This window comes from Netta rufina, assembly GCF_964035555.1.
Source record: "Netta rufina genome assembly, chromosome: 10".
Lineage (NCBI taxonomy): Eukaryota > Metazoa > Chordata > Aves > Anseriformes > Anatidae > Netta > Netta rufina.
The window spans coordinates 8838377-8862130 of NC_140133.1; the positions used below are offsets into that span (position 1 = coordinate 8838377).

A 23754-nucleotide genomic window follows, 5' to 3' on the forward strand; every position below is an offset into this window, starting at 1 on the left:
CCTGCAGCACCCGGGTGAAATCGCCCCAGGGTGCCTCCAGCACCCCAGCAAAAAGCTGAACCCAGAGCAGGTGAAATTAATCCACACACCAGCAGGCTCTGACAGCACCAGGTATATCCCCTCATGACTTGACAACAGAGGAGGAGCTCACTCCTCTGGTTTATGGACAACGAGAGAGGAAGGAAGGGAAGGAGAGGGGATGGAGAGGTGTGAAATCAGCGTGATTTTGGTTAAGTTGTGGATTTCTTAGGCCTCAAACGACTTAACGTGGTGAGAACAAATGCGAGTTATTCTTAGGCTGAGGGAGTTAGGGAATAAGCCCAGGACAGCTGATAACTAGCCAAATTGTTTACTACAAGGCAAAACTCTGGGGATTACAACAAGCTGTATATTTGATTGTGGAGGAAATGGAGTAACAGCACTCAAACACTTAAGAGACTACTGTAACGTAAAAAGGTAAACTGTTTTTCACGCCCTGTGAGACAGAACAAGGAGGTGTGAGCTACAGAGGAAAGAAAACCTCGGATTTAGTTTCAAACGCTCGTTTCACCAGCTCAAAGCAAGAGATTCTCTGTCCCTGCCACAACTTTCCTGCCTGTGCCCCTCCAGCAGCGAAGGGATGTACTGGGGAGGCTGCTGATGGGGCTGCACGCCCCAGCTGCCAGAGGCAACACATCTGCAGCACGCTGAAGAACTTGACACAGAACGAACGACACGCTCAGCCCTTGGAAGACAAAGTGCAGCTGATGCCACTGGAGGGGGAGGTGACCACATAACTTCATGGCAACCGGACAGGCAGACACACGGGAAGGATCTGGAGCATCACATCTTAAGCAGTTTTGCTTTAAGGATAGGTCTTCATTTATTTCGAGATGAACATCTTGTAAGGAGGCACAAAAAGACTCTCCTCTTGCAGTTAGTTACTATGACCAGAAAAAACAATAATTCCTTATTCAACTGAATGCAAGCACAGCAGGAGCCATCAAGGAAAGGGCAAGCTTGGGTCACCCTCTGATTTACCTACTTAAGAAAAATTCTTACTGTTTATATGTCAAATCAAATATTTTTCAAAGGAAAAGAGCTACTGTGCATAACGAACTGTTCTACGATACATCTGTGATGTTACTCTCATTGTTTTCCCCAGCAGAGGATTCTGCACTAGTAATGGCATCCAAAGTGTCAGAACAGCTCCTTCTGATGCTTCCTTTCAAAATAAAATAAACAGGCTTGCCCCTTCCAGTTAAATCTAAGTGCCAGGCAGTCCCATGTCTTCAGCTCCCTGGCGTTTTACAGAGGGAAGCTCCATGCAGAGGCTTAACACTAAATGGGAGCTGATCTCCAACCAGACAGCTGTGCTGCATCTCGGGCAGGCCCTGCCAACAGCCACCTGCTTCTTCCTCAGCGCCGCTCACTCTGTTGTAGCAAACAGCTGGAGGAAATACTTGAGCCTAAGGACAACCACATCCCTCTGCTTGTTTTCCTCACTGTACCGGTTGCGTGATCCAGCTCCAGGGGCTGTGTCATCCCTTCTGCCACGCCAGCTTGGGACAGGAACAGCTACGGAGGTGCCGAGGTGACCGCTGAGGAGCCGTTGTGGTCTCCCTCTCCTCCTCAGCCGTCAGTTCCTGCTTCTCACTCACATCAGATCTACCACGTGGAGCACAGAGCAGCCCTACTGGGTTTGTTGAGGCAACTTTGAAAGATTTTGGAAGAGCATGCCACATGCTGCTTGGAGTATGACAAAAAGGCTGGAAACAGTACAGCAAAACAAGGAGACTGAACAGGATCGGCCCTTCCAGCGCAGCACAGCACCTAACTGGGAGACCAGCGCTCTCTTACCAGTGCAACTGGTCTGCGTGGCCGGGTCAGCTTCTCCTTCTGCTACAGCACAGGCCCAATGTCACGCGGAAAACAACGTGGCTGTCAACACTGGGACAAGCAAACCTCTCCTTCTGCTTTCCAGTGTAAGCAGAACAGTTTGCTACTTTTTTGCTCTAATCTCCTTCGGAAACAGATCACTTTTCTTACCAGTACCAGGGTGGGGACTGGCTACCTTCCTTCCACTCCCCTCTCCCATAATTACAAGCACGTCACTGACAATCTCCTTCTAATGGCTCATGGTTCAAAAATATTTAAGTAGAATGAAGTTAGGAAGTGCGGCTGGCAACCAGGCTTTTACACTCCCTGCCTGTCCTGGGTATTCGCTTTTCCTTATATTCACAGAGTCCGCAGGCATACTCAAAACGCATAAAGGTTTAAGCGGAAACATCTCCAGAAAAAAAATAAAATAAACCAGTCTCGATTAGCACACACACGTGTTGACCATGCCACCTTCCTGAGGAACCTTTCTGGGGGGCAGCCGCCCGGGCTCCCCGTGATGAGGGCAGCCCGGCTGACCCCACTGCTTCACCTGCCGTGAGCGCAGCTCCTGGGGCTCAACGCGCTCGTTAAGGGCGAACGAAACGCGAGGCAGGCAGCAAAACTTCTCACCTAACCCCGGGAGCACGATGCTGGCGTGGAAGCAGCACCACGGCCTTACCGCCGAGCCCCCGCCGCTCCCCTTCGCCTCAGCGGCCGCAGCGGCCTCACCCCCCCCCCCCCGGCCCGGGCTGAGGCGAGGCCGGGCACGGCCCCGCAGCCTCTCCCCGCCGCTCCCCGTGTGAAGGCCCGGCCCGACCCGGCCCACACTCACGCATGAGGGTGCTGAAGGCCACGACGCCCAGGAGCCCCTGCAGGAAGATGCCGAAGCTGTCCATCAGGGCCCCGTTCTCGCAGCCTCGCTCGCCGGGCCGCGGGGGGCTCTCGGTGGGGCCGAGGCTGCCGTTGGGCGGCGGCGCCCCCATGGCGAGGCCCGGCCAGCGCCCGCCTCAGCGGCGCATGGCGGCGGCGGCTGTGGCGGTGTCGAGCCCGGCGGCGGCCGAGGCCGGGCCCCCGCCCCGCTTCCTGCGGCCCGCGGCCCGCCCCGGCGCGTCAGAGGCAGGCGGGGCCCGGCCCGGCCGCACGGGGAGCGGAGGGAAGCGAGAGGCGGCTGAGGGCAGGGCAGGGGCTGAACGAGGGGGGTTTTCTCTCAGGTCCCGTCAGGTTCAAGCCCCTCGGTGGTTGTGTGGAGGCCAAGGGGCGCTGCTGGAAGGTTGAGCTGCTGCCCAACAGCCCGGGGAATTTGTGTTATCCGTGGAAAACCAAAGCGGCTCGTCTTAAAATGCCGACTCGGTGCATGCTATCCACTCGTCAGAGGAGCCCGCAGAAGGAGCAGCAGCGCCTGCAAGGTTTGGCTACATCGGTTTACAGGCAACAATTAATGGGAACTCGCTTGTAGGCTCTGTCCTCAGCTCCGTTGTAGGACCTTCAGCATCCCGTGAAACAAAATCTGGTACTTTAGGAGGCTTAGAGCTTGAACGTACCTGCCTTTGAGGGAACCATGGGTATCACCCAAACGAGCTGTTGACAAGGATGCTGGGCAAGTGGTATTTATGTAGTCAGCATTTCCTTTTAGACATAAAATGGAACACACCACCTAGTGTTCCCCACGCTTTTGGAAGATGGAAAACCACCCACGGGTAAGCAGCAGCGTTCGCCGTTATATTAACAACCAAAACCATCAGGAACAGTTTAAGTATCTTTTTTAATTTTCTTACAACCACTTAAAACTGTCATATACCACAAACTTATGTACACTATTTACAGACAAAACAAGCAAAATATCCATCCAAAATATTTTTTAAAAAATCCTCTGATTAAATTGTTACACCTGCTCAAACAATGGTGGGACTTAATAGGCATATCTTCTTGTGCATGTTTCTCTTCCATTTAGTACTTCAGTCTCACTGCATATATATATATATTTAAAAGTTAAAGAAAGATAAAAACAACAAGCAGAAGGGACGCAACACAATATGCATTTAAATCTTTGTTTAAGAACAAGCAGCTAATTAAAAAAGGCAAAATACAGGAAAAGTGCATCAGTTCCAATGAGTTAGTATAAGAAAGAGGCCCACGTGTGGAGAGCAGGTACCCCCTTAGGGCAGAACCTCCTAGAAGGCCTCTGATTGTCTACAAAGATTATTTTTTTAATTTAAACAAAAAATAGCAACAATAAAAAAAAAAAAAAAAAAGGAGAGGAGAAACATGACACCTCCAGAAAAAATATTTTTTTCCAAGAGGTTTCTTGGAAACTGGCGCTCAACAACTTTTGGGGTGGGCAAGAACTCATTTTTGCCCGGACTTCGTTGTTCATTGACTTGAGCGAGCCATGCCTGTGACTTGAGCAGAAGGCCTGTTCCTCCTGAATGGCACAATGGTGGAGGACTTCCACAGGCTCCGTGCCCATGGTTGTGCTGAGTCAGCCAGACCTACCGCCTCTGAATTTTGTCAGCGCAAGACCTGCTCGCTTCCATGGCTTAAAGCTGAGCCAACCACTGCTGGCTTTGCACTTAACATAGGAACTTTGTCTTCTCGTCAAAACGTCCCATCCTTATTGCCTGGTGCACTTCAGGACAACAGATGCAACTATGAGAAAGCTAGAAATGACCAGACCAGGGAGACAAAGTGACACCAGCCGTAAATTGTTTTCCCTAGATTTCATACAGATTATTATCATTTTAGAAAAACATGTAACAATAGAGGGGCTTGCTGTACCTGGTGTTCCCAAGTCCCCTCCTAATCCTTCACCCATAAGGCTGCCTTTGAAAACAAGGCTATGTGCACATTTGGGGAAGTTTGGCAGCACTCTAAAATTTGGATTCAGCACACAATCCCTTTAAAATGGAGCCTTCAGCCAACGCTTGAAGTCTCCTGACAGAGCCTATGTCTTTGTGCTTAGTTGTAGCAATTTGAGCTCACAGTAGGCAGTAACCAGTCTGCCACTAAGCAACAGGACCGGTTAAGGAGTAGCTTACTATCTATCTATCATGTTTTTGGCTTTTGGGTAAGAGCTTCTCCCCTAGCAATAGATTTGGTCCAAAGGTATCCAGTCTCCAGTTTGAGTTTGACAGTTATGAAGCCTATTCAATTACATTCAAAAATCTCTTTTCCTTTTGCCATGTCTTTGTACTTTATGCAGAAGATTGGAGAGCTCGGTCCAATCAGCTGTAAATATATTTACACTTCTGTGGACCTAGCAGCTAAATCCTTCTTCCCTCACTTAAAGCATCACTGGAATCAAGAATAAACCCCAGCAAAGTCTAAAGCAACAATGAAAATAGTGCTGAAAGTTGTGACAAGGGAAAATAATCCTAACCACCACTGCAAACTCTGTACTGTTTCCCTTAATCCCAGGAGAGACTGCAAACACCCCTGGTGCTCTACACAACATGTAAACAAATTTGCCTTTTCTTTCTTTCCTCAAAGATTAACTTTTACAAAGGTTTAGCATTAGAAAAAAGTAGTCTTCATTCACCAAGATCTGTGCTGTACCTCTCCTCTCCTGGAAAGGTCACTTTCAGTTGCTGCTCATGCCTTGGGGGATCAATTTACCACATTACCCTTCAGCAACATTTTTGTCAAATACTTCTCTGCTATGGGCTCCTTGTGTTGACGCAGAGAGCAAACTGTAGTAACTCAACAAAATCTTTCTGCCCAGCAAGGCTAAGCTTAGCACAGTACGAGAGCCATGTGGAGGCACCACCATGTTTCTAAAGCTATGATGTGCAAACCAAGACTACACAATGCATATAAAAATAAGACAAGAATATAAGCTCTCAAGAATATAAACTAAGCAGTATTTCCTTTTTTTCACACACATAAACAGTACATGACGCCCAAAGGAGAGCTCATTTTCTTGTAATGAAAACATTTCCAAGTCCAGGAGGCTGGACTTCATCTGTGTCATGTCTTAGGATGAATGGAAATGGTAGAGGACAGCACAACCCCCTGAAGCCTAAGTTAATTACCGAAGTCCCAGCAACTCCCGCTGGGGAAACACAGGTATCATCTAAAGCCAAGATTCAGGCATTGAGCTACCAAAACTCCAGTTCTGAAGAAAGAGAGCAACTAAAGCAGCTTGTGAGCTGATTTCAAGTTATGTTGGTGTAAGATGAACAAACATAAGTGCAGTTGTCATCTGCCACACACAGAAGAAGAGGAACTTGAAACAGCCAAGTAGAAACATCATCCGTCACGATAAAGCCCCAATTATCCCTTTTAAAATCCAGCAATGAGTGCTTTTTTTTTTTTTTTTCCCCAGGAAACAGAGTGTACAGTACCCATGTGCAGCATAAAAACATTTCACAAATAATGAAAACATCCCTTTTGAAAATCTCAACAAAAACGGATCCCATTGGGACCAGACTGTCAGTGCCTCCCAAAACAAGGCAGAAATATCTAGCCTATAAAACATGCCAAAGGTGACCAGTAAGTATCCCACTAACCTCTGAAACTGCTCACTGCTTTGTTTGCTGAGAAAAAGAAGTATGACTTTTGTATTTAAATTTTAGGTGCCATGTTAACAGGTTCACTACATTACCCTTTAAGGTCTATTCTCTCCTAACAGCTACTCAGGAAGACACCTATCTGTCCGTCGGGAAAAGTGGAATTAACATCTCTTGGTTATGCAGATCAGTTCTGCTGGGCATCAGCTTCTGTAACAGTGCAAAAGAATTCTGGAATCCCTGAAGAATGACAAATGTGATTCAAAAGCATCTTCCAGCCCAGAAGTTCTCTGCAGGGCAATTTTCTCCAGACAAGACACTGACAACAAAGTAGCAATGTTTCTTTCAAAAAAAAAAATAAAAAAACATGCCTAATGGATTACCACTGAGCTTGTAACTAAAGGAATGGAGTACAGAAGGATGACCTTGGCATAACAAAAAGAGAAAAAACGTCCATTTACTGGCCACATATATGGTGTGGAGAAAAAAAAAAAGGGCACTCTGATTTCAATTTAACTATGTTTTCAGACTCTTTTATAATCTGAGAAGAAAAATTGCTCTAGTCACACACTGCCTGCCCTCCCTCAATCAAAACTACTGAGCTAGTAAACCGTCATATTAGACAACTGACAACTAGACAATGGACATATTAGCCATAAACTGTCATATCAGACATATGACAATTGTCATATTAGAATCAATATTGACATTTTGATTCAAAAAAAAAAAAAAAAAAAAGGGCAACTTTTAATTTAGGACTTCCCTAAACAGTTCTGTCTCTACAAGGCAGTTATTCTAAGGGGATAATAGCAAAAGAAATCAACACCAACTATTTTGCTTTGCTTACTCTATACACGGTTTGTATTGGAGGTAGCTCCTCTCAACACCCACGTGCTGGATACAGACACAGACTGTGCAAGCTCAGCTCTTGCTTTACACGTGACCTCCTCACTGAATCCTACAGCTCACAGCATCAAAATATCCTATCATTTTAGGGTGAAGAGAAGCTTGAATCACTCCATGTGACCAAGTACCCACTGCTGATCAGAAATCAGTGCACATGTCCTTCCTAAAACAAATTCATGTAGTGAGCACTTTCCTACCCTCAGACACCTTGTTTGCCAGGGGTTTTCTGTAAAAATGCAATTGAATGAGAAAGGAGAAGGGCTGCACTCTTGCTTTATAAAGCTCCAGCCCATGCTCCTCCAAACACTCATGAGAACAGGCAAAAGTAAATGAATGCAGACCACCTGAAACCTAATGCATATTTGAAGCAGATCTCAAGCCTGATGCAAATTTCCCACATCTTTAATGGAATGTAAGGTAAGCCCTGTTACTTAAAATGTGACACAGAGGTCCACAGCAAGTGGCTGAATGGGTTTAATTACCCTTAAAAATTAAAATCAGCAGTTCATCGTACAGTGGGTCTACTGATGGAACTAGATGTCCCTATGCTCCTTTTTCCCAGAAAAAGCACAAAAAAACCTCTTCCCCGCGCCCCCCCCCCCCCCCACTGTTCATCAAGTCTGATCCTGAGCAGCTGTAAGTAGTTAAAAATACAAAGTCATACTTGTAAGATAATTTTCAGTAAGCAAACGGTGGCAGAGCAGTCCTCCATTGATTGCAGCTTTTTTAGTGTATTCTGTGAAGAGATGTACAAGGAGAAAAGCAAAAAGCTGCTACAGGCTCTGTGTACATGGCCTGATTGTTTGGTATAAGAAAAAGGAAACAACTTCACAGAATTCTAAAGGGGGAAAAAAGCAAAAGAAATTTTATCTGGAAGCCAAAGTATAGGAAATGCAGAGGCACTTTCTCTTTCCTTCTTTTTTTTTTCCTACAGCCCATCTGTAAGAGAAGTGCAAAGTGATTAAGTTTTCTGACATCTGAGAAATAGGTAACACCCAAGCTAAGCCTCCAGAAGTTTCAGCTAAAGCTTGGGGACAGAAGCTCTGTATGCTGATATGGGTTTGTACTTATGGCATGCTTACAGAAGAGAGACTGCTGTGCAGTGACCTACGATTTGTCCAGAAGAAACAGTTCCCTCCCTTTTTAATTCATCACTTCTACTGTTCAGGCTACAGAGGTAGTAAAAACAAAACAAAACAAAAACCCAACAATAACGAAACAACAAAACAAAACAAAAAAGAACCACACTCTTGCTATACTGTACATTCAGAACCCTGTGGCCACGTTGTTGTCCTAACAATGAACAAATTCATTAAAAAACTCAACATTAACACACGAATGTGCAAAGAGCACATTCCAAAGCCAGTGCTGTGGTAAAGCAAATGTTCGTCCACAGGAGGGGATGGGGATTCTGTGAATCACCAGGAACAGAGAAAGTTATTTCTGGCAGTCTGCATGCGAACGTAAACAGGATCCGTTTCTCCTTTTAAAGTTCTGTGCCACCAGAACTATTGAAATGTCACTTCCCACCAGAGGAGACTTTTCTGTAATCATTAAAAAATACATTAAAAAAAAGGGAACCATAGAGCAAGAGACTATCGTGTTCCCAAGCTGGCAGCTGGCAGAGTAGCCCAAGTTTGCATTGGCATTTTGCTCCAGATGTTGTCTTCTTTTTCGCCAAGTGAAAAACCGAGGCTGACAGATTCTCTCAGGTTGCCAGAGCCCCAGTTCAGCTTCATTTGGCTTTCCTCGCTGGAGGGAAAGGAGCATAGAGTCGTGGTTGTGCTTCAAAGGTCCACTTCAACTTGGCAGCTCCTTAGTTAGCAAACTGCTGGTAAAAAGCAAGTTTGACCCTCTCAATGTGATGGCAAAGTTTAATAGCTGGCCCAAGTTTCAAGTCCATGCACTCCTGAACGGTGGGCAGGGTCAGCAGCAGCAGTGCCTGGCCGTCAATTTCCTGTCAGAAGACAAAATCTCCATAGTGAGTTTGCATTTTTGTTCTCCATCCCCCTGCAGCTTTGACTTGCTGTCACTTCAGATTCATAGGTGTTCGTGAATTAGTAGTTTCTTCCATGCTACTCCAGGTAACTTAAGAACCTTTATTTCTCACTAACAATTTAATTCCTTTCTTAAAATGCTAGCTCAAGTTCAGTACTTAAGGGACAGAACCTCATGAGAGGCTGTTTTTAAATCAACCCAACAATAGAAATGAAGGAAATTTCAGACACAAAGTCATTTTACCTAACTTCTAATCATTCTACATAAACAGATGTTCTACAAGGCAAAGTGTATCTTCTGTAACATCTGTCATAAACCATATTCAGCACCAGTTCCAGTACTAGTCTAGATAGATGACATTTTTTGTGGCAAATTTTAACTAAGATGCATCATTTGACTTATATTTTTACTTTAGTCATCATACTTTAACACAGAATTGTTCACTTGTTGCATACAACATTATGACACCTGCAGTTAAGTCTGCAGAATGGAAAACATTTATCATTTGGAGTCCTCAACTCAAGTTGCAGAACAGTATCACCTACGAAATCAGCTGCTGCTTTTTGTGGTGCTTTTCGTGGGCATTCTCTGTGGTTTTGGGATTCTGATGCCTCACAGACTAAAACCTCCTCCACTGAGTACTAAGAAACCCAAACACAATTGTGTCCATTCACTTCACCCTCCTCTCCCAAACTACAGCAAGTTGTGCATGTGTTTTTTTTTTTTTCCTCAGAACCCTACTATACAATTTAAACTAGCTTCTTTTTGTAGCCAAGTAACAGAGCTTCAACACTTTAACAGAAAATCATACCTGGTCGAGGAATATTCTTGCCAGCGGTGCACAGTCAGTGGATTTGAGGAATCGCACAACATCAGCCACGCTCCATTCCAGAGGGTTACTGTCCAGCTGCAGCTTTTCAGCAACTTCAATCTTTATCTCCTAGACAAGCCACCCAGCACAAAAAGAACTAAAATATTACAGAAGGCATGGACCAACAGTCCCCTCTGCTCCCCCCCACTCCCGATGTTCAGCTGCCAAATGAAGCTGTAATGAGAGCTCCAAACTGTACTTGCTCTGCGGTTAAGAGATGTGCAGACAGCACTGTGCTGCAGGTGGAGGTCACATCCTCATAGCCAGTAAGCAGTGATCTAAAACCAGGACTTGGCACTGCTGAAGTTGAAACAAGGATGGCTAACAGCTGGGAAGTGGAAAGCTCCCCATTTTGCCTACAGCTTTCTGTTTAGTCTTTATTACGGTCTTGTAACATGATTGTAATAGCAATTGTGATTTCTAATTATTCTGCAGTGTCTTCACAATGCCCTTATGGGATAATGGAGTATTTTATAAAAATACACATGATGGTTAATAGCCCCAAAATATTTGTGCTTACCCAACACTCAGAAAGGGCACTAATGTATTTTCAGAATTACCTTCGGTGAAGGAGGCTTATTTTCATCATCAGAAAAAGAAAAGGTCCTAAGCTTCCTCTTCCGCTTGTCTCGGTCCTGAGCCAGAGAATGAGACAGCTCACTCTGTGTAGGAGAGGACGACAGTGATTTCTTCTCTGATACCTCTGATTCCTCAAGTAATTCATCCTGCTGCTCTGAGGTGCTATCCTCAGTCAAAGATTCTTCATCTACCTCATCCTGGTCATCTTCCTCTTCTCCCCCACTGCCCTGGAAAGTAGGAAAAAAATAAAAAAGGAACAAAATCAGAAATAGGAAGTTTAGGACAAAAACTACAATTGCCATCCATGTATCTGCAGTAACCTGAGGTTACAAGGAACTAACAGTTTGTTGTTTCAAATGAAGCTGGTCCATGATCACATACCGTATCTGTTAAAGGTGTTGTCAGTCTCATACCTGGGGAGATCCAGCTGGAGTGTTATCCACTGAAGTAGAAGAACGTTTTTTCTTATGAACAAAAAAATGTTTTCGTCTCTTCCTTCTTTTATTTGGTTTCTTCATGGCTACTTCCAGGTTACTGTGGCCACCCGGAGGCCTACCTATCCGCTTGTTTTTCCGCTTTCCATAATAGTGTGCTACCAGGACAGAAGAAAGGAGCATCATGTTGAAATGCACCTTCAATGCCACTAGTTATGTTTGTCCATCATCAGGACTGGAAAACCAGTAGCAGGACATTTCCCAGTAGAAATCCCAATTCTGCAAAACTTCAGAATGAGTATGTCTATGTTTTCCTCTTCAATTTGGTTTAAGGAAGAAGAGTTACTAATTAATTTTGTTTTCCCTGTAACAGGAGATTTACTTATCTTTGAGAAGCCCCATATGATCAGATTTTATATAAAAATCATCAACTACAGACTTCATCCAATTTAACGGTGTCTTTTGTGATGTCCTGCAGCTTTTAAACATGGCCTCCATGCACTGTTTGTTCTCAGTGTCACATGGTTAAGATAGTTTTAAAAAAACTAAAAGTCTAAAAAACCTAAAAGCTAAGAGAAGAGCTTTAAAGTATTTTATTTTGTTCCACAACAAAATGATAAAAGCAATTACAATGTCACTTATATTACAGTATTAGTCAATTCTTGTCCCAAAATGTATCTTACAGAGATAAATACAACAATTTAATCTACGGTTTTACCATTTAATTTAAAACTATTTTCGTCTGCCCTACACATTGGTACACAGATATTTTGTAGGCCAGTGCATGTAGTGCTTGAGCTTCTCCTTCTGTAAGCAAACCAATGTACTTTGGATCGCTTCTGGAGCAAAAGCAAAATATAACGCTCCCAAGTCCCACCTCAGTTTGACAGCCACTGCCTACTCACTGTATTTAGTCTTTGTCAGGACGGAGCAGTTCTCTGAACACTTGTCCAGCACCATCTGAGGGCCGAAGAGGTTTGGACAACACTCCAGCTTGATGCATGTCTTTCTGCAGAAGTCTGCTACCCGATCTGCTGTCCTTACCACTTCCACAGTTGCACGGTAGCTCTTCCCTTTGTACCTGCAATTGAAAACATGGTCATAATTCAGAAGTCCTCTAATAAAGGACAAAAGTACTTCATCAAAAATGTATAAGGATACTGCTTTAAGAATGGACTCAGGGATAGTCCAGGAAGCAGGTAGTCCTGGCTCTTATGACAGATCCTCGAGCAAAGTAAAAAAGCTGGCAGTACCAAACAGAACAAACACCGCCCTGCCAGTAACTATTAAATACCCTCTGAGAGGACTATCCTGGAGTTTAGATGGCGTGATTTCTTTGCTCACAGAGTTCTTTTCAAGGGACTGCAGAAGTGTCCACTGTGATGCAGATAGCTGGTCCCCAAATCCCAAGACTGAGCGCACCAATTCGCACTAGAGGCCAAAGAACTACTAATAAAATACAGCATCAAACAGCTTCTTGTGAGCCATTCTATGCCCATGTGATGGCAAACAAATGAACTACTGTTGCATTTCCATTCACTTTTCATCTAATTGCTGAACAATTTGTCAGGACAGTCATTTGCCATGACTCCACATGGCTATTTCTTACTTTGAGTCAGACAAGAGCAATTTCTTTTTGTTCATCAGCCTTGTGATGGCACGGACAGAGTAGCATGGTGAAATACCTGCCCATCTCATGCCTCATTTCTGCTTTGTTCTCCCAGCACAGCTACTGACAAGTGCTGATATGTATTAGGGACTTCTCAGGCCTGCAAATATCTAATTAATGCACTGAAATAAATAAATAAATAAATAAATAAATAAATAAATAAATAAATAAATAAATAAATAAGAGAAAAAGGAAAGTGTCCTCATATTACAGACATCCCTGCTCTCACTGCTGTGACAAAAGCAAGCAACTTCAGTGAAACAGATCAAAAGATTTCTTTCTATTTCAACCATATCTTTTATTTGCATTAACTTTTCTTGTAATCTTCCTGTTGTCCAAATCCAAATACAGAACAATCCTTCAATACATGGAAAAGTGTCCTTTTACACACAGAACTGATCCAACTAAAGAATTACTGACATACTCAAAACCGTGTAGTCAAGTCTGTGCTATGGCACACTGGGAAAATCTAATCTCTAGTACACGAACATGGTGACCTAATTACAAGGCCATCACTAGACTATAAGGTAATATCTGGATTTATCAGATATATGCAAATATGATCATGTTTTTTTTTCCTAGCCACAGAATAATCTTGCAAAGAAGCTCCAACCCAAAAGGCTCAGCAAGAAAACTATGGAGCACTTTAGGGTAGGTTGTTGTAGAAAGACTTCCATGCCAGTCCATTTCACAGCACTGCTACAACTGAATTTCAGAGGAATCTTCTTCCACTGAGAAACTGGCATGGAAATGCCATGGAATTCTGAGAAGCTTCCTAAGCAGTATGTGCTTCTGCTTTCAAATACTGACAATTATTAGGCAAATTAAATATCTTAAGCCTCACATGCTGGCCTGCCCTGTTGTACCTACACTGTTGTACCGGTACCACACCACTGGTACTTCACCAATAGCTGCTAACGAGCCAGCAGCAGAGTGCACATGGTGTATTAAGGAACATTATATTCAGATGCACTTCACCAGACATTCAGAAAAGACTTTATATAAAGATTTGGAAATTTAGTCAGTCAGCATCTTTACATGCTATAAGCAATTTTTCCATCTCTGAAATATGAGAAGTTAAAGCCCAGACCCCAGAGGACACTGTCACTGGGATCAGCTGAGTGGGGAACAGGATGAGAATTTACTTGGCTTTTAGGGTTTCTCCATGCCCATGCCATGCAGCCTCTTCATCCAACTGCAGCTCTCGCAGGACACGGCTTGGTTTGTAAGCTGCATTGATCAATAAAGTGAGAACCTATCGTTGGGGGAAGAGGAGAAAATGTTTAGTTTATTTATACAACGAAACTTTTTTTTAAAGTGCTAGGGTAGAATAGGAAATTAATTCTATTCATTTGAATTATCCAGCATCAAAGCATTAATTCACAGCAGGATTACAGATACTGCCAAAATGAAAACTGAGAGCAGTCAACACTTTGGGCCATGCCAAACCTTCAAAATTTGTCTGCAGAGTCACAAGTGTATCGCAAGTGTATCGAGCAATTTCCCAGTCAATGCCTTCAAATTACATGTCACTAAATTGAAGCGCAGGGCTGGATACCACATTTGCATAACCTTGGGTAAATCTGAGTTATCACCTTAGAGCCTGTTTGACACATGAAGATATGCCTACAAATGCTGCAGGGTTTTACTGCCTGCCAACCCACTGCTTGCTACAAAATCACACTCCAGAATCTTAAGCTCCTTTCTGCTTTTGTGAACCACAATAAGGCCTGTACTATAATAAAATGAGAATTTCTCTGGTGCTGTGCAGCAAGTAACTCAAAGTTGTGAACAGCTTCAAATTAGTGTGGGATAGTACAAAATTTACATTCAAATCTTGTTTCTTATTTTCAGCGTTTGCTTATCCCAAATTGGTTGCACCAACGTGTCAGGACTGCAGCTTCAGTCCTACTACCACAACAATCCAGAGGTCTACGGCTCCAGTGAACAGTATTCAATTATCACACTATGCAAGTACCGAACTCACTGCAGGATTTATATAAAGAGTCAGAATCATAATTAAAATGTATATAACTAAGCAGATTGGTTGAACTTTTAGCAACACTCAGCATCGTGTACATTAGCAGGATTTGTGCATATTTCATGCTTTCAGGTGGTGAAGAAGGTTAAACCTTCTTCGAGGTGAAATGAAGCTGCCACAGAATTTCACACTTGCTCTTCTGGAGTGCTGAAGAATGTACATCAGAGAACTGAAACTTGCAGAAAGGATGGGGAGAAATACAGTGTGGTGTTCACTTAGTTTGACAATGTGCAGCATCCTGCATAGCAAGGGACATTCAGCCCTTGCAAATGAATATGCTGTAGGACCAAAGAAGAGCAGACACTCCAATCGGAGACTGCAAGGGCATCTTCTGATGCCAGATCATGTCTAAAGAATGAAGATGCTTTTTTGCTAAAGAATCTGTTTTAGTTTTGTCAAGAAGTGCAAAACCTGCTGGTTTAAAAATAATAAGTGACATTTAAGCTGTCATTTGGGGGTTGGACCTGATAATCTCTTGAGGTCCCTTCCAACTCCTACAGTTCAGTGAATTCTGTGATAAGGGTTCTCAGAGATAGCTTCTGTGAGCTGCATTTTCCTCCCATAATATAGATTCACCATGGTAGATCAAGCCAGTGTTTCATGAAATCCAGGTCTTTATCTGAGCAGCCACTAGGGCCATTCACTTCTGAAAAAGGTAGGTAACTCCTCCAGCTTCCATGCCATCTGGCCATTTCTATAGCAGTAATTATTTTTTATACCTTAATGCCATCAGTCTCAAAAATACAATCTTCATCCCATATAGCTGCGAGTTTAAGATTAGTCTTAATTTACCTATCTGAAATTCCATTTAAGTTATTTAACAAGAAAATGTACTTTCCATTAAGCAAGGTACATTTGCTCAAATACAGGCTACCTCTTAAAACCATATTTCCCCCTACAACCTGGGGACACAATACCTTTGTTTTCCACAGTCCTGGGACCCCATCTGCCCACTATCTATTTTACTAGGTATGAGCAAGCTTTATCCAGTGATAAAGTACTTGAACTAGATTAATGAGTCGAGATGAGGGTACAGGTCTGCTTAAAAATTCACAATTGCATTCCTCATCTCCAAATGCTGAAGGATCAGGCATACGTTTTTAAGCAGAGGTGTAGATAAATGATTTAAACAATTTTATGGGCATGCCAAAACACAAGTTTTAATTTTTAAGAAAAATATTTGAGATCAAAACAAGAGTATGCATCTCACTCAAACGTCCACCATGTTGTGTACTGGTATGATGCACACATATCCTTTTGTACGCTTTTATATACTTATGTCTGAAGACCAAAAAAAATTAATATGCACCCTCACTGCTGTTAAAAAATTATGACTAAGGTCTTTTTACTGTTTCATTCCCCCTGATGTTTGCTGGGGATGGCTACATTTATGCATGCAGAAATAGAACTTCTTCAATAATGAGCTTATCCATTATTTCATCAGATCATTGCAAATTATATCAAACTTAAATATTAGGAATTCTTTTCATTTCCCCATTACTGAAAACAGTTTTGCATTTCTGCTAAGAAAATCTGTATTTCCTCTATTCTAACATCAGTGGTACAAACTGTGAAGGAAAGCTTTTGGGATTATCTGAAACTAAATTCTGTTAATTAAAATTGAAGCATTTATTACAGCTATAAAAAGATATTAACTCCTCTGGTCATGGCAATTACAAGTTACTCTGTTTTAACCTATAAGAAAAGTTAGCAGCTGAAGGTTGACTTAACTCAGATAAATGGGACATTTTTACTCCTTCCAGCTATTCATAAAACAGTTCATGATTTATCCTTCATTTTATACAAAATCCCGTTCGCTCATCATCAGTTTATGAACGCCTTAAAAGTATTAATTACCCATCTATAATGAGAGACACACTCTAGAGTTTATGATGTACTGCTAATAGAGGTACACAGCGTAGAACCACCTCACCTCTTTCAGAACAAGAACACAGTTCCCAGGTCCCACAGATTGAGGAAGCTCAGCAATCCTGCCTTTGTTAAGGTAAGGCCCTGAGAAGCACCGGTGGTTGAAGTAGATCTTTGGGCAGCAGTACTTTCCATTAATTATCACTGAGAAATGAGAAAAAAAAAAAAAAAAAAAAAGATTTAAATCACATGGTACCACCTCCCCAGCAAATTACTTCTTGCAATGCTTAATATTTTGCCTGCTGTAATAAAGGAAGGAAAAGAACACCTGAATGAGTTTAGTTTGGGTGAGTACAGGTGTCAAATTTGCCACCTCAGGACTAGTTATAGATGTTGCTAAAGACATTTCCCCATACTTAACAAGCATGCTTGCAAATTGACAAACAATAGAAAATAAAGCCAGTTATATATCAGAAAAGAAGCATTTTTTCTGGCTAGTCTGATGCGTTACGGTACCTCAGTGAGAACAGGCAAGAAGATGGCAATCCCATCTATTTGGTAGCAGAGCACATTCTAACACAGTAATTACAGACAAATTTTCCAGTTGAATAACTCTCTCTTCTCTAAACTTTTGCCATCAGAGAAGCTGGCAAAGTTCTTCTCCAATATTCATCCTAAACTGCAATATTGATTGCTTTGCATTTTCACTCTTTTCACTCATCAGAAGATAAAACTGATTAAGTGACCTTTGATGAAATGACATCAAGTTTGTTAAGCCTTCAAAGTGGTCCAATGCTGCTCAAAATTAAAGTTCTGTATAATATGTATTGTAAGATACTTACAAAATAAAAAAATAAGTTTAACCCTAACAGTGTTGCAGTATTTTTGATTGAGCAACACTATCACTTAAAGATCTTTAAATTCAGTAGGTGATAACTGCTAAATAAATGAAGTAAAATTCACATTATTACTCTATTAAAAAACGATTAAAATGCTAAGCAAGCACAAATCGGTTTTATAAAGCTTGCATTTGGTGCAGCTTCAGATATGCATTTCACTATACAGTAGACAGCAGAAGAGGCATTTTGTTGCCAAACAGACAGATCTGTATGACTCTTTTACCAGCAGATGTACTTATTCATCATATTTGTTCTAGCAACAGTTTAGAAAATTATTAGATTTCACCATCTGGCACACAACACAGCTTACTGTTTGAATTGCCTTTGTTTATCATGATGACAAAGTTATAAAAAGCAGATAAACCTGCTTCTCAAAGCTAGAATCTAACGACTCAAGAGTACAGATGCAGCATGCTTGTTATGATGTTTCTCCCAACATTATTAAGCACAGCAGGTGACATTAACAAATCAGCTGCATGGGTCACAGCATACATTTGGCTCCACATATTCTCTGTAGGGGGAAGAAGGTTTGGTGTAAAAATCTTCCAGGTTTAATGCACATTTCAATTACAGGACACAAAAGTTATTGTATGGTTTTGTTCATTTCATTTTCTGATGTTCAAATCAATCAAGGATGAAAATCTTCAAGCTCTTTCCTCATCTTCTTTCCTGTATCCTGACAGAAGACTATTGAGCAGCACAATGAGCCAGGACTGTTGAAGGATTTTGGTTTTGTTGCCCTGCCCTTTCTGATCAATACCTGTGTCAGAAGAGTTTAGTTCCTGGTTCTTTAGTCCATCATGAACTGTCCTTGAAGACAAAACTCTGAAACACAAAGAAGGAGGTTGGGAAAAGGGACAGATGGTAAGGACAGCCACCCCTCAGCTGCTAAAACCCAATCATTAAAAGCCAAAAACGTTCTTGCTCCAGCTTTGTTAATCTGCTGTTTATACATTCTGTATTTCATAACATTGCTCACATCAACTTTTTTTTCCTTAAATATACAAAGACCATTGATTTCAATTTGGAAAGAACTACTGGACTGCTAACAGCTAGCAGTGATCATACTTTGCTTGAATTGTACGGGCTGGCATGCCGATCACAGAATCATAGTTACAATAACATATAATCTGATAATCGCTTTACACAAAGCAACCGAGAGTAGTTTACTTTTTCTATCTCCTTTATCTTCATTTCACAGCACAAGGCAATGTACAGTCTTACCTAATGCACTTTGAAAAAGATGGATTTTAAACAGAACTCAATCAAAATGAATCAAGCACTCTGGTAAGTATCCCAATTACAAAACCATGGAAGAACAGTCAGCTTGTTATTTTAAGAACAATGAAAACATTGGCAGAACTACTGACAGATCTGGTGTTTGTAAAGCTCTAAGTCAATAAAACCAACTGTCAGGAATTCTACTGAGCATTTTTGAGCAGGCTCAAATGAAGGAGTTTCATATGCATGACAGTTTGTAGATGAACTGTAGATATTAGTAGGGCTTTTCTTTCCTTTGTGGCTAGTTTGGCCTTGAATTAATTAAATCCAGGAAAGAAGTATTAAATATACATCTACTGAGTAACAGTATTCACACTAGAAATGAACTTTCCAATCCACTGTGCAAAATCACAGCTATGTGTTAAGGAAGCCACGTTTTCTAAGCATGTTTACCTTACAGCAACTATCTTATTTAAAAAGGGAATACAACAAAAGTGGAATTGAAAAGCATTCTTGTAATCTTCCCTATTAATTGCCATTGAAAAGGCTAAAGCACATGTGATTATAAATTCACATTCTTAAGATCAGGCTAGTTTTTCTTAAATGTATTTCAATACTCACAGATAATGCAATCTTAGAAATGACAGATTAAAAATTTCAAGTCTAGACCTTCAATGACTTGACCTATTCAACAGGTCAACTCAGTTGAGCCGCACTAGCATTGCTAAAAAACAAATTTCAAGCTTTCTATATCCCACCACAGCAGCACGAGAGGTCCTTTTCAATATCAACAGGAACTATCAACATCACGTTGTACAGACTATGGAATTTCTCAACCCTCACTAGAGGGCTTCTCTAAAGTTGTGTCCCCTAAGACAACAGATTTACCAATTAGGGAAACAAGCAAACAAACAAGCAAACAAACAAACAAACACACAAAAAAGACCCAGCAAAACACTATTACTTACTGTTTCTCGGGTTGAACTACTGCAATCTTTTTCTGCTTGTTTACTGAAAGGAAGGAGAAGAAAATAAAAACCACAAAGCACAGGAAGCAAGCAAATGAAGCTTCTACTGCTGTATTTACTAGACACCTTTCCTTTAAGTTATATGCCAAAGAGAATCTATACTCAAAGTCTCTGCAACTGTTAAATAGCTGACCCACTAGAGTCAATTTTTACTTTACAACCAGATATTAATATTATCATAATGGTAGTAAATAATAAGATAAGGCAACATGTGCCTCCACAGCAATTTCAGGCTTAGTCCTCATCAAACATCTGGCTTTTTTTTAAGCTTCTTTTTTCTGATTAGGCTCCTCCTTCCTCCTCTGCTCTTCGCATTGCAGACATTTCCCAGACAAGTTTCTCTTGCTTTGACTTGCAGTAAATGACAGCTCATTCCAATCTTACCATTTTACTATCTTACCTAATAGACATTCTTCAGTTTTTCCATTAAGCTTTAATAAACAGAACTCACTAACCAGTTGGGAGAAGGCACTCTCTTACATTACTTACAGTGTAATTAGAACAGATAAGATTTACTTTTCAACATTTTGCCATTGAGGGATCGTGACAACCTGGCACATTTACAAAGCCATTCCTTCTCATTTTAACTCCCAAATGTATACATACTCAACAGTGCTTTACTAAGGCATTAATTTTGCTTGCACAACCCAAGTATAAAATCAATCAGTCAGACACATTGCAAGAACAGCTCAGACAAAAGTATATGCACTGCACGCGTGTGTGCATGTAGGCATACATATCGTTTCTTTACTGTGGCTAATGCAGTTTCCACGCTCTCTTACAGGCTGTGAGGGTCTCAAACCAACAATGCCTGTTTTGGAGTTGTATGGATTCCAATTCCACTGAAGTATTTCTCACAGCTGCACCAAGAAGGCAGGGAAACAGTTGCCAAAAGGATAGATTGTCCATACACAGTGGAAATTTCTAAATTCAGTGATGCCAGAACTAACTGTGCAGTAACCTATTCTCAGAGGTCTCACCACCTCTACCAAACCAGCTAACCACTGCAAACAAAACACAACTGATACCTATTGCTTTGCGAGGAGGTCTGAGCTGATATCCATTCGTCTCACACCAACCCACTGGAAATATATCCATTGATTCCACACTCACTATACAGTCAGGGACGGGCTTCTTGGAACCTGTTCAGTTAAAAGAAGTAAAAATTGAAAAAACTCATAACAATCCAAAAAACTCATTTGGTTAATGCTTTTTATATGTTGCCAGAGGAGCTCCCTTTTTTAATTTACCACGTTTATGGTACACAGTATCAATTGTATATTCATCCTCCTTTATTGCCCAGATTCCTTCCTGATCTCATTTCTTTCCTCCCAAAGCTGGAGATGGGAATTTGCCCTCCCCAGGTTAGCAGAGATGCACAGTGCAGAGTAACTGCATGCTGATGGACTTTCAATCAAGAAGCAGGATTAATATGGAGGGTGTCTCATATAGCCTATCCAGTCCTAATGAAGAACCTCTCCAAAAGTTTTCTTCCAATATCTGGTCAAAGCTTAGCTCAGGATGGAAGTCACTCATTTATTAAAAAAAAAAAAAAAAAAAAAGTTACAAGGCCTTGCTTTCTAAAAGATACCGACCAGCCTTTCACACAGTACACTAACCTCACACTGACACACTGCAGTGCACAAATGCAATTCTTGTCTGGCTTAAATAAACACTGCCATACAAAGCTAGCAGGGAAACTGGCAATGCAAATAAATGGTTTGCTGTGTTTTTACTGATGGAGCAGTGATTTGCTGCCAATATTCAGCAGGTAGTGAGCTTGTTCCAGATACTTTTCAGGTTAGATGATGGTACCACAGCATAATCAGTGTAAGTGCTACACTTCTCTTCCCAGTCAGGCTTACCCTCCAGCTGAAGCCAGAGGTAAGAATCTTTCAATTTGGTGACTGTAGCAATGCAAACTTCTTCAGGGTCAACAGGGTTCACAGCCTCAAGTTTCATATTCTCTTTAAATCCGTGGTCAGAAGTTAACTAGGAAAAAGACAGAATACTTAATAGAATACCATCTTTATATCCAATGTATGATATCAAAAGCCATGAACGGGAATAACACACAAAAAACCACAATGTCTGAGTATCACAGAAGGACACTCACAAACAGAAAACTTCAGATAATTAGCATGTTAAATGCAATTAATATATATTACAAACTATAAAGTGTTTAAGTTAGGAAAAAAAAGATTCTATAGACAGACCTAGAACAGAACATATTTGTACTCAAAAATAAGGAGGCTGAGACTCTGAATGGATTCATTCCACTCCATGCAATCAGGGATTCTCTGCTGCTTGCTACAGAAGTGATGAATCCAACATATAGTCTGACAAGGCTTTCTATTCTATTATATTAGCTTGGAAATTTATTTTAGGTATGCAAATAACATTTCTGCCTCATCCAAATGAGTCCTGGCAGACAGCAATGGAAACTTTCTTTCTATTTTATATTTTTGGATACATAGGTTTTTGGATTTATTCAAAAATTCTTAAAAAGTAAGAACGTGTATTTATCTAGATCCAAAGCACCTGAATTAAAAATAACAAGTAGCTGCCAGACAGAGGACTTTTCCTCCAAGAGCCACTCTGCAACATAATTACAGGATCAACATATTACAAATTCTGAAACTAGCCCACAGCGATCAACTCTTCTCAGAAAAGGGATAAAAAATTCAATGACCTATTCTGAGATGCCACAGCTTACAAGACACAACAAGGGCAACAAAAATTCATAGACAGCAACACCCTCTTCAAAAAATGGTAATTATTCATTTTAATTTCTTTCCTTAAGCATCGCAATAGCCCAAGTATTGTAAATGGAATTGGAAGGTAGGTGTTAATGGCACCCTTTTCTGCTTGACAAGGTATTCTGCTCTGGGAGACAACAATGCTATCATTATACCAACAAAAGCCCAAAAACTAACAAGTACTTCAGGCATTGATTAATGTAAAATGATTACTTGGTACTAATTTAAGATGGCTGGTTATTGATTAACACAATGGGATGAATTTTTCATGCTGAAAGGAAGGAAGACTGAAATAATGTACTAAGTAAATGAAAATAAGGTCTATTAAAAGGCCCTATTTCCACAACCACAGGAGCACCGAAGATTGATGTTATTTCATGGCAATTCTGTGGACTGTTACACACTTCCATTTCACAGATCAGTCATTTCTTTTGATCTGCTTTATCACTGAACTGATCTGCTTTGTAACTGAAGCATTTGGTCTAATACTTACTTAGATAAGAAGTTCATATGCACCTACTTCATTCTACCCTCATTTGCACTCTCTTAACTCTGCCATTTCATCAGTTATCACAGGCAAATTAAGTCAAAACCATGTAAAATGTTTCTTGCTGGAATCAAGTATATCATTCACATAAGAGAAAAAACATTTTTCTGCAAGAGAACCTTACCGAAGGGAAGCAGCTCTGGGGAGCTGCCTCAGCACCGCATTGTTTGAGGTAGTCTGCCCAGTCGAAGTCCTGCCCTGGATAACCTGGGCAAAGAACAAGCACAGGGGTTAGTTTAACAGTGTGAGAACAAAGGACTTATTGCAAGCTGACATGAAATTCGTTTGGACTACTTGAGTTTGTCAGCTGACTCTGGCTTCACTGAGCCCATAGCACGGTTCTCATGTATTTGAGATACTCTCTTTATTACCAGTGTAGATGAGTTTTGGGCCCTGCCTCACTTTGATTCCTGTTTTGGCTTGAAATGGCATCAAACTAAAAGCAAATTCACAGAGAGCATGCTGAGGTTTGAACACAATATATCTAAGCAGAAAAGGGAAGTTCTTTTTTTGTTTGTTAAATAGACCATCTAAAAGCTGCTCAATAGCAACATATTACTCTCTTAAA

At 41.3% G+C, this 23754-nt stretch overlaps 2 protein-coding genes across 2 annotated transcripts in view; both read right to left on the reverse strand.

Moving 5' to 3' along the window:
• Positions 1-2900, reverse strand: part of LOC311212970 (store-operated calcium entry regulator STIMATE-like) — a 32052-nt gene extending 29152 nt beyond the window's left edge. Inside the window, exon 1 of the mRNA XM_084292702.1 lies at positions 2693-2900. Within this exon, the coding sequence (XP_084148828.1) occupies positions 2693-2843 (151 nt within the window). The 5' untranslated portion in view covers positions 2844-2900. The remainder of the gene's footprint in view (positions 1-2692) is intronic.
• A 6187-nt stretch (positions 2901-9087) lies between these two features.
• Positions 9088-23754, reverse strand: part of SFMBT1 (Scm like with four mbt domains 1) — a gene marked incomplete at both ends in the record, with an annotated part of 32385 nt that continues 17718 nt past the window's right edge. Inside the window, 12 exons of the mRNA XM_084292797.1 lie at positions 9088-9228; positions 10081-10209; positions 10701-10946; positions 11133-11311; positions 12059-12234; positions 13968-14077; positions 16797-16936; positions 18392-18456; positions 19821-19863; positions 20909-21022; positions 21746-21872; positions 23311-23393. Of these exons, the coding sequence (XP_084148923.1) occupies positions 9088-9228; positions 10081-10209; positions 10701-10946; positions 11133-11311; positions 12059-12234; positions 13968-14077; positions 16797-16936; positions 18392-18456; positions 19821-19863; positions 20909-21022; positions 21746-21872; positions 23311-23393 (1553 nt within the window). The remainder of the gene's footprint in view (positions 9229-10080; positions 10210-10700; positions 10947-11132; positions 11312-12058; positions 12235-13967; positions 14078-16796; positions 16937-18391; positions 18457-19820; positions 19864-20908; positions 21023-21745; positions 21873-23310; positions 23394-23754) is intronic.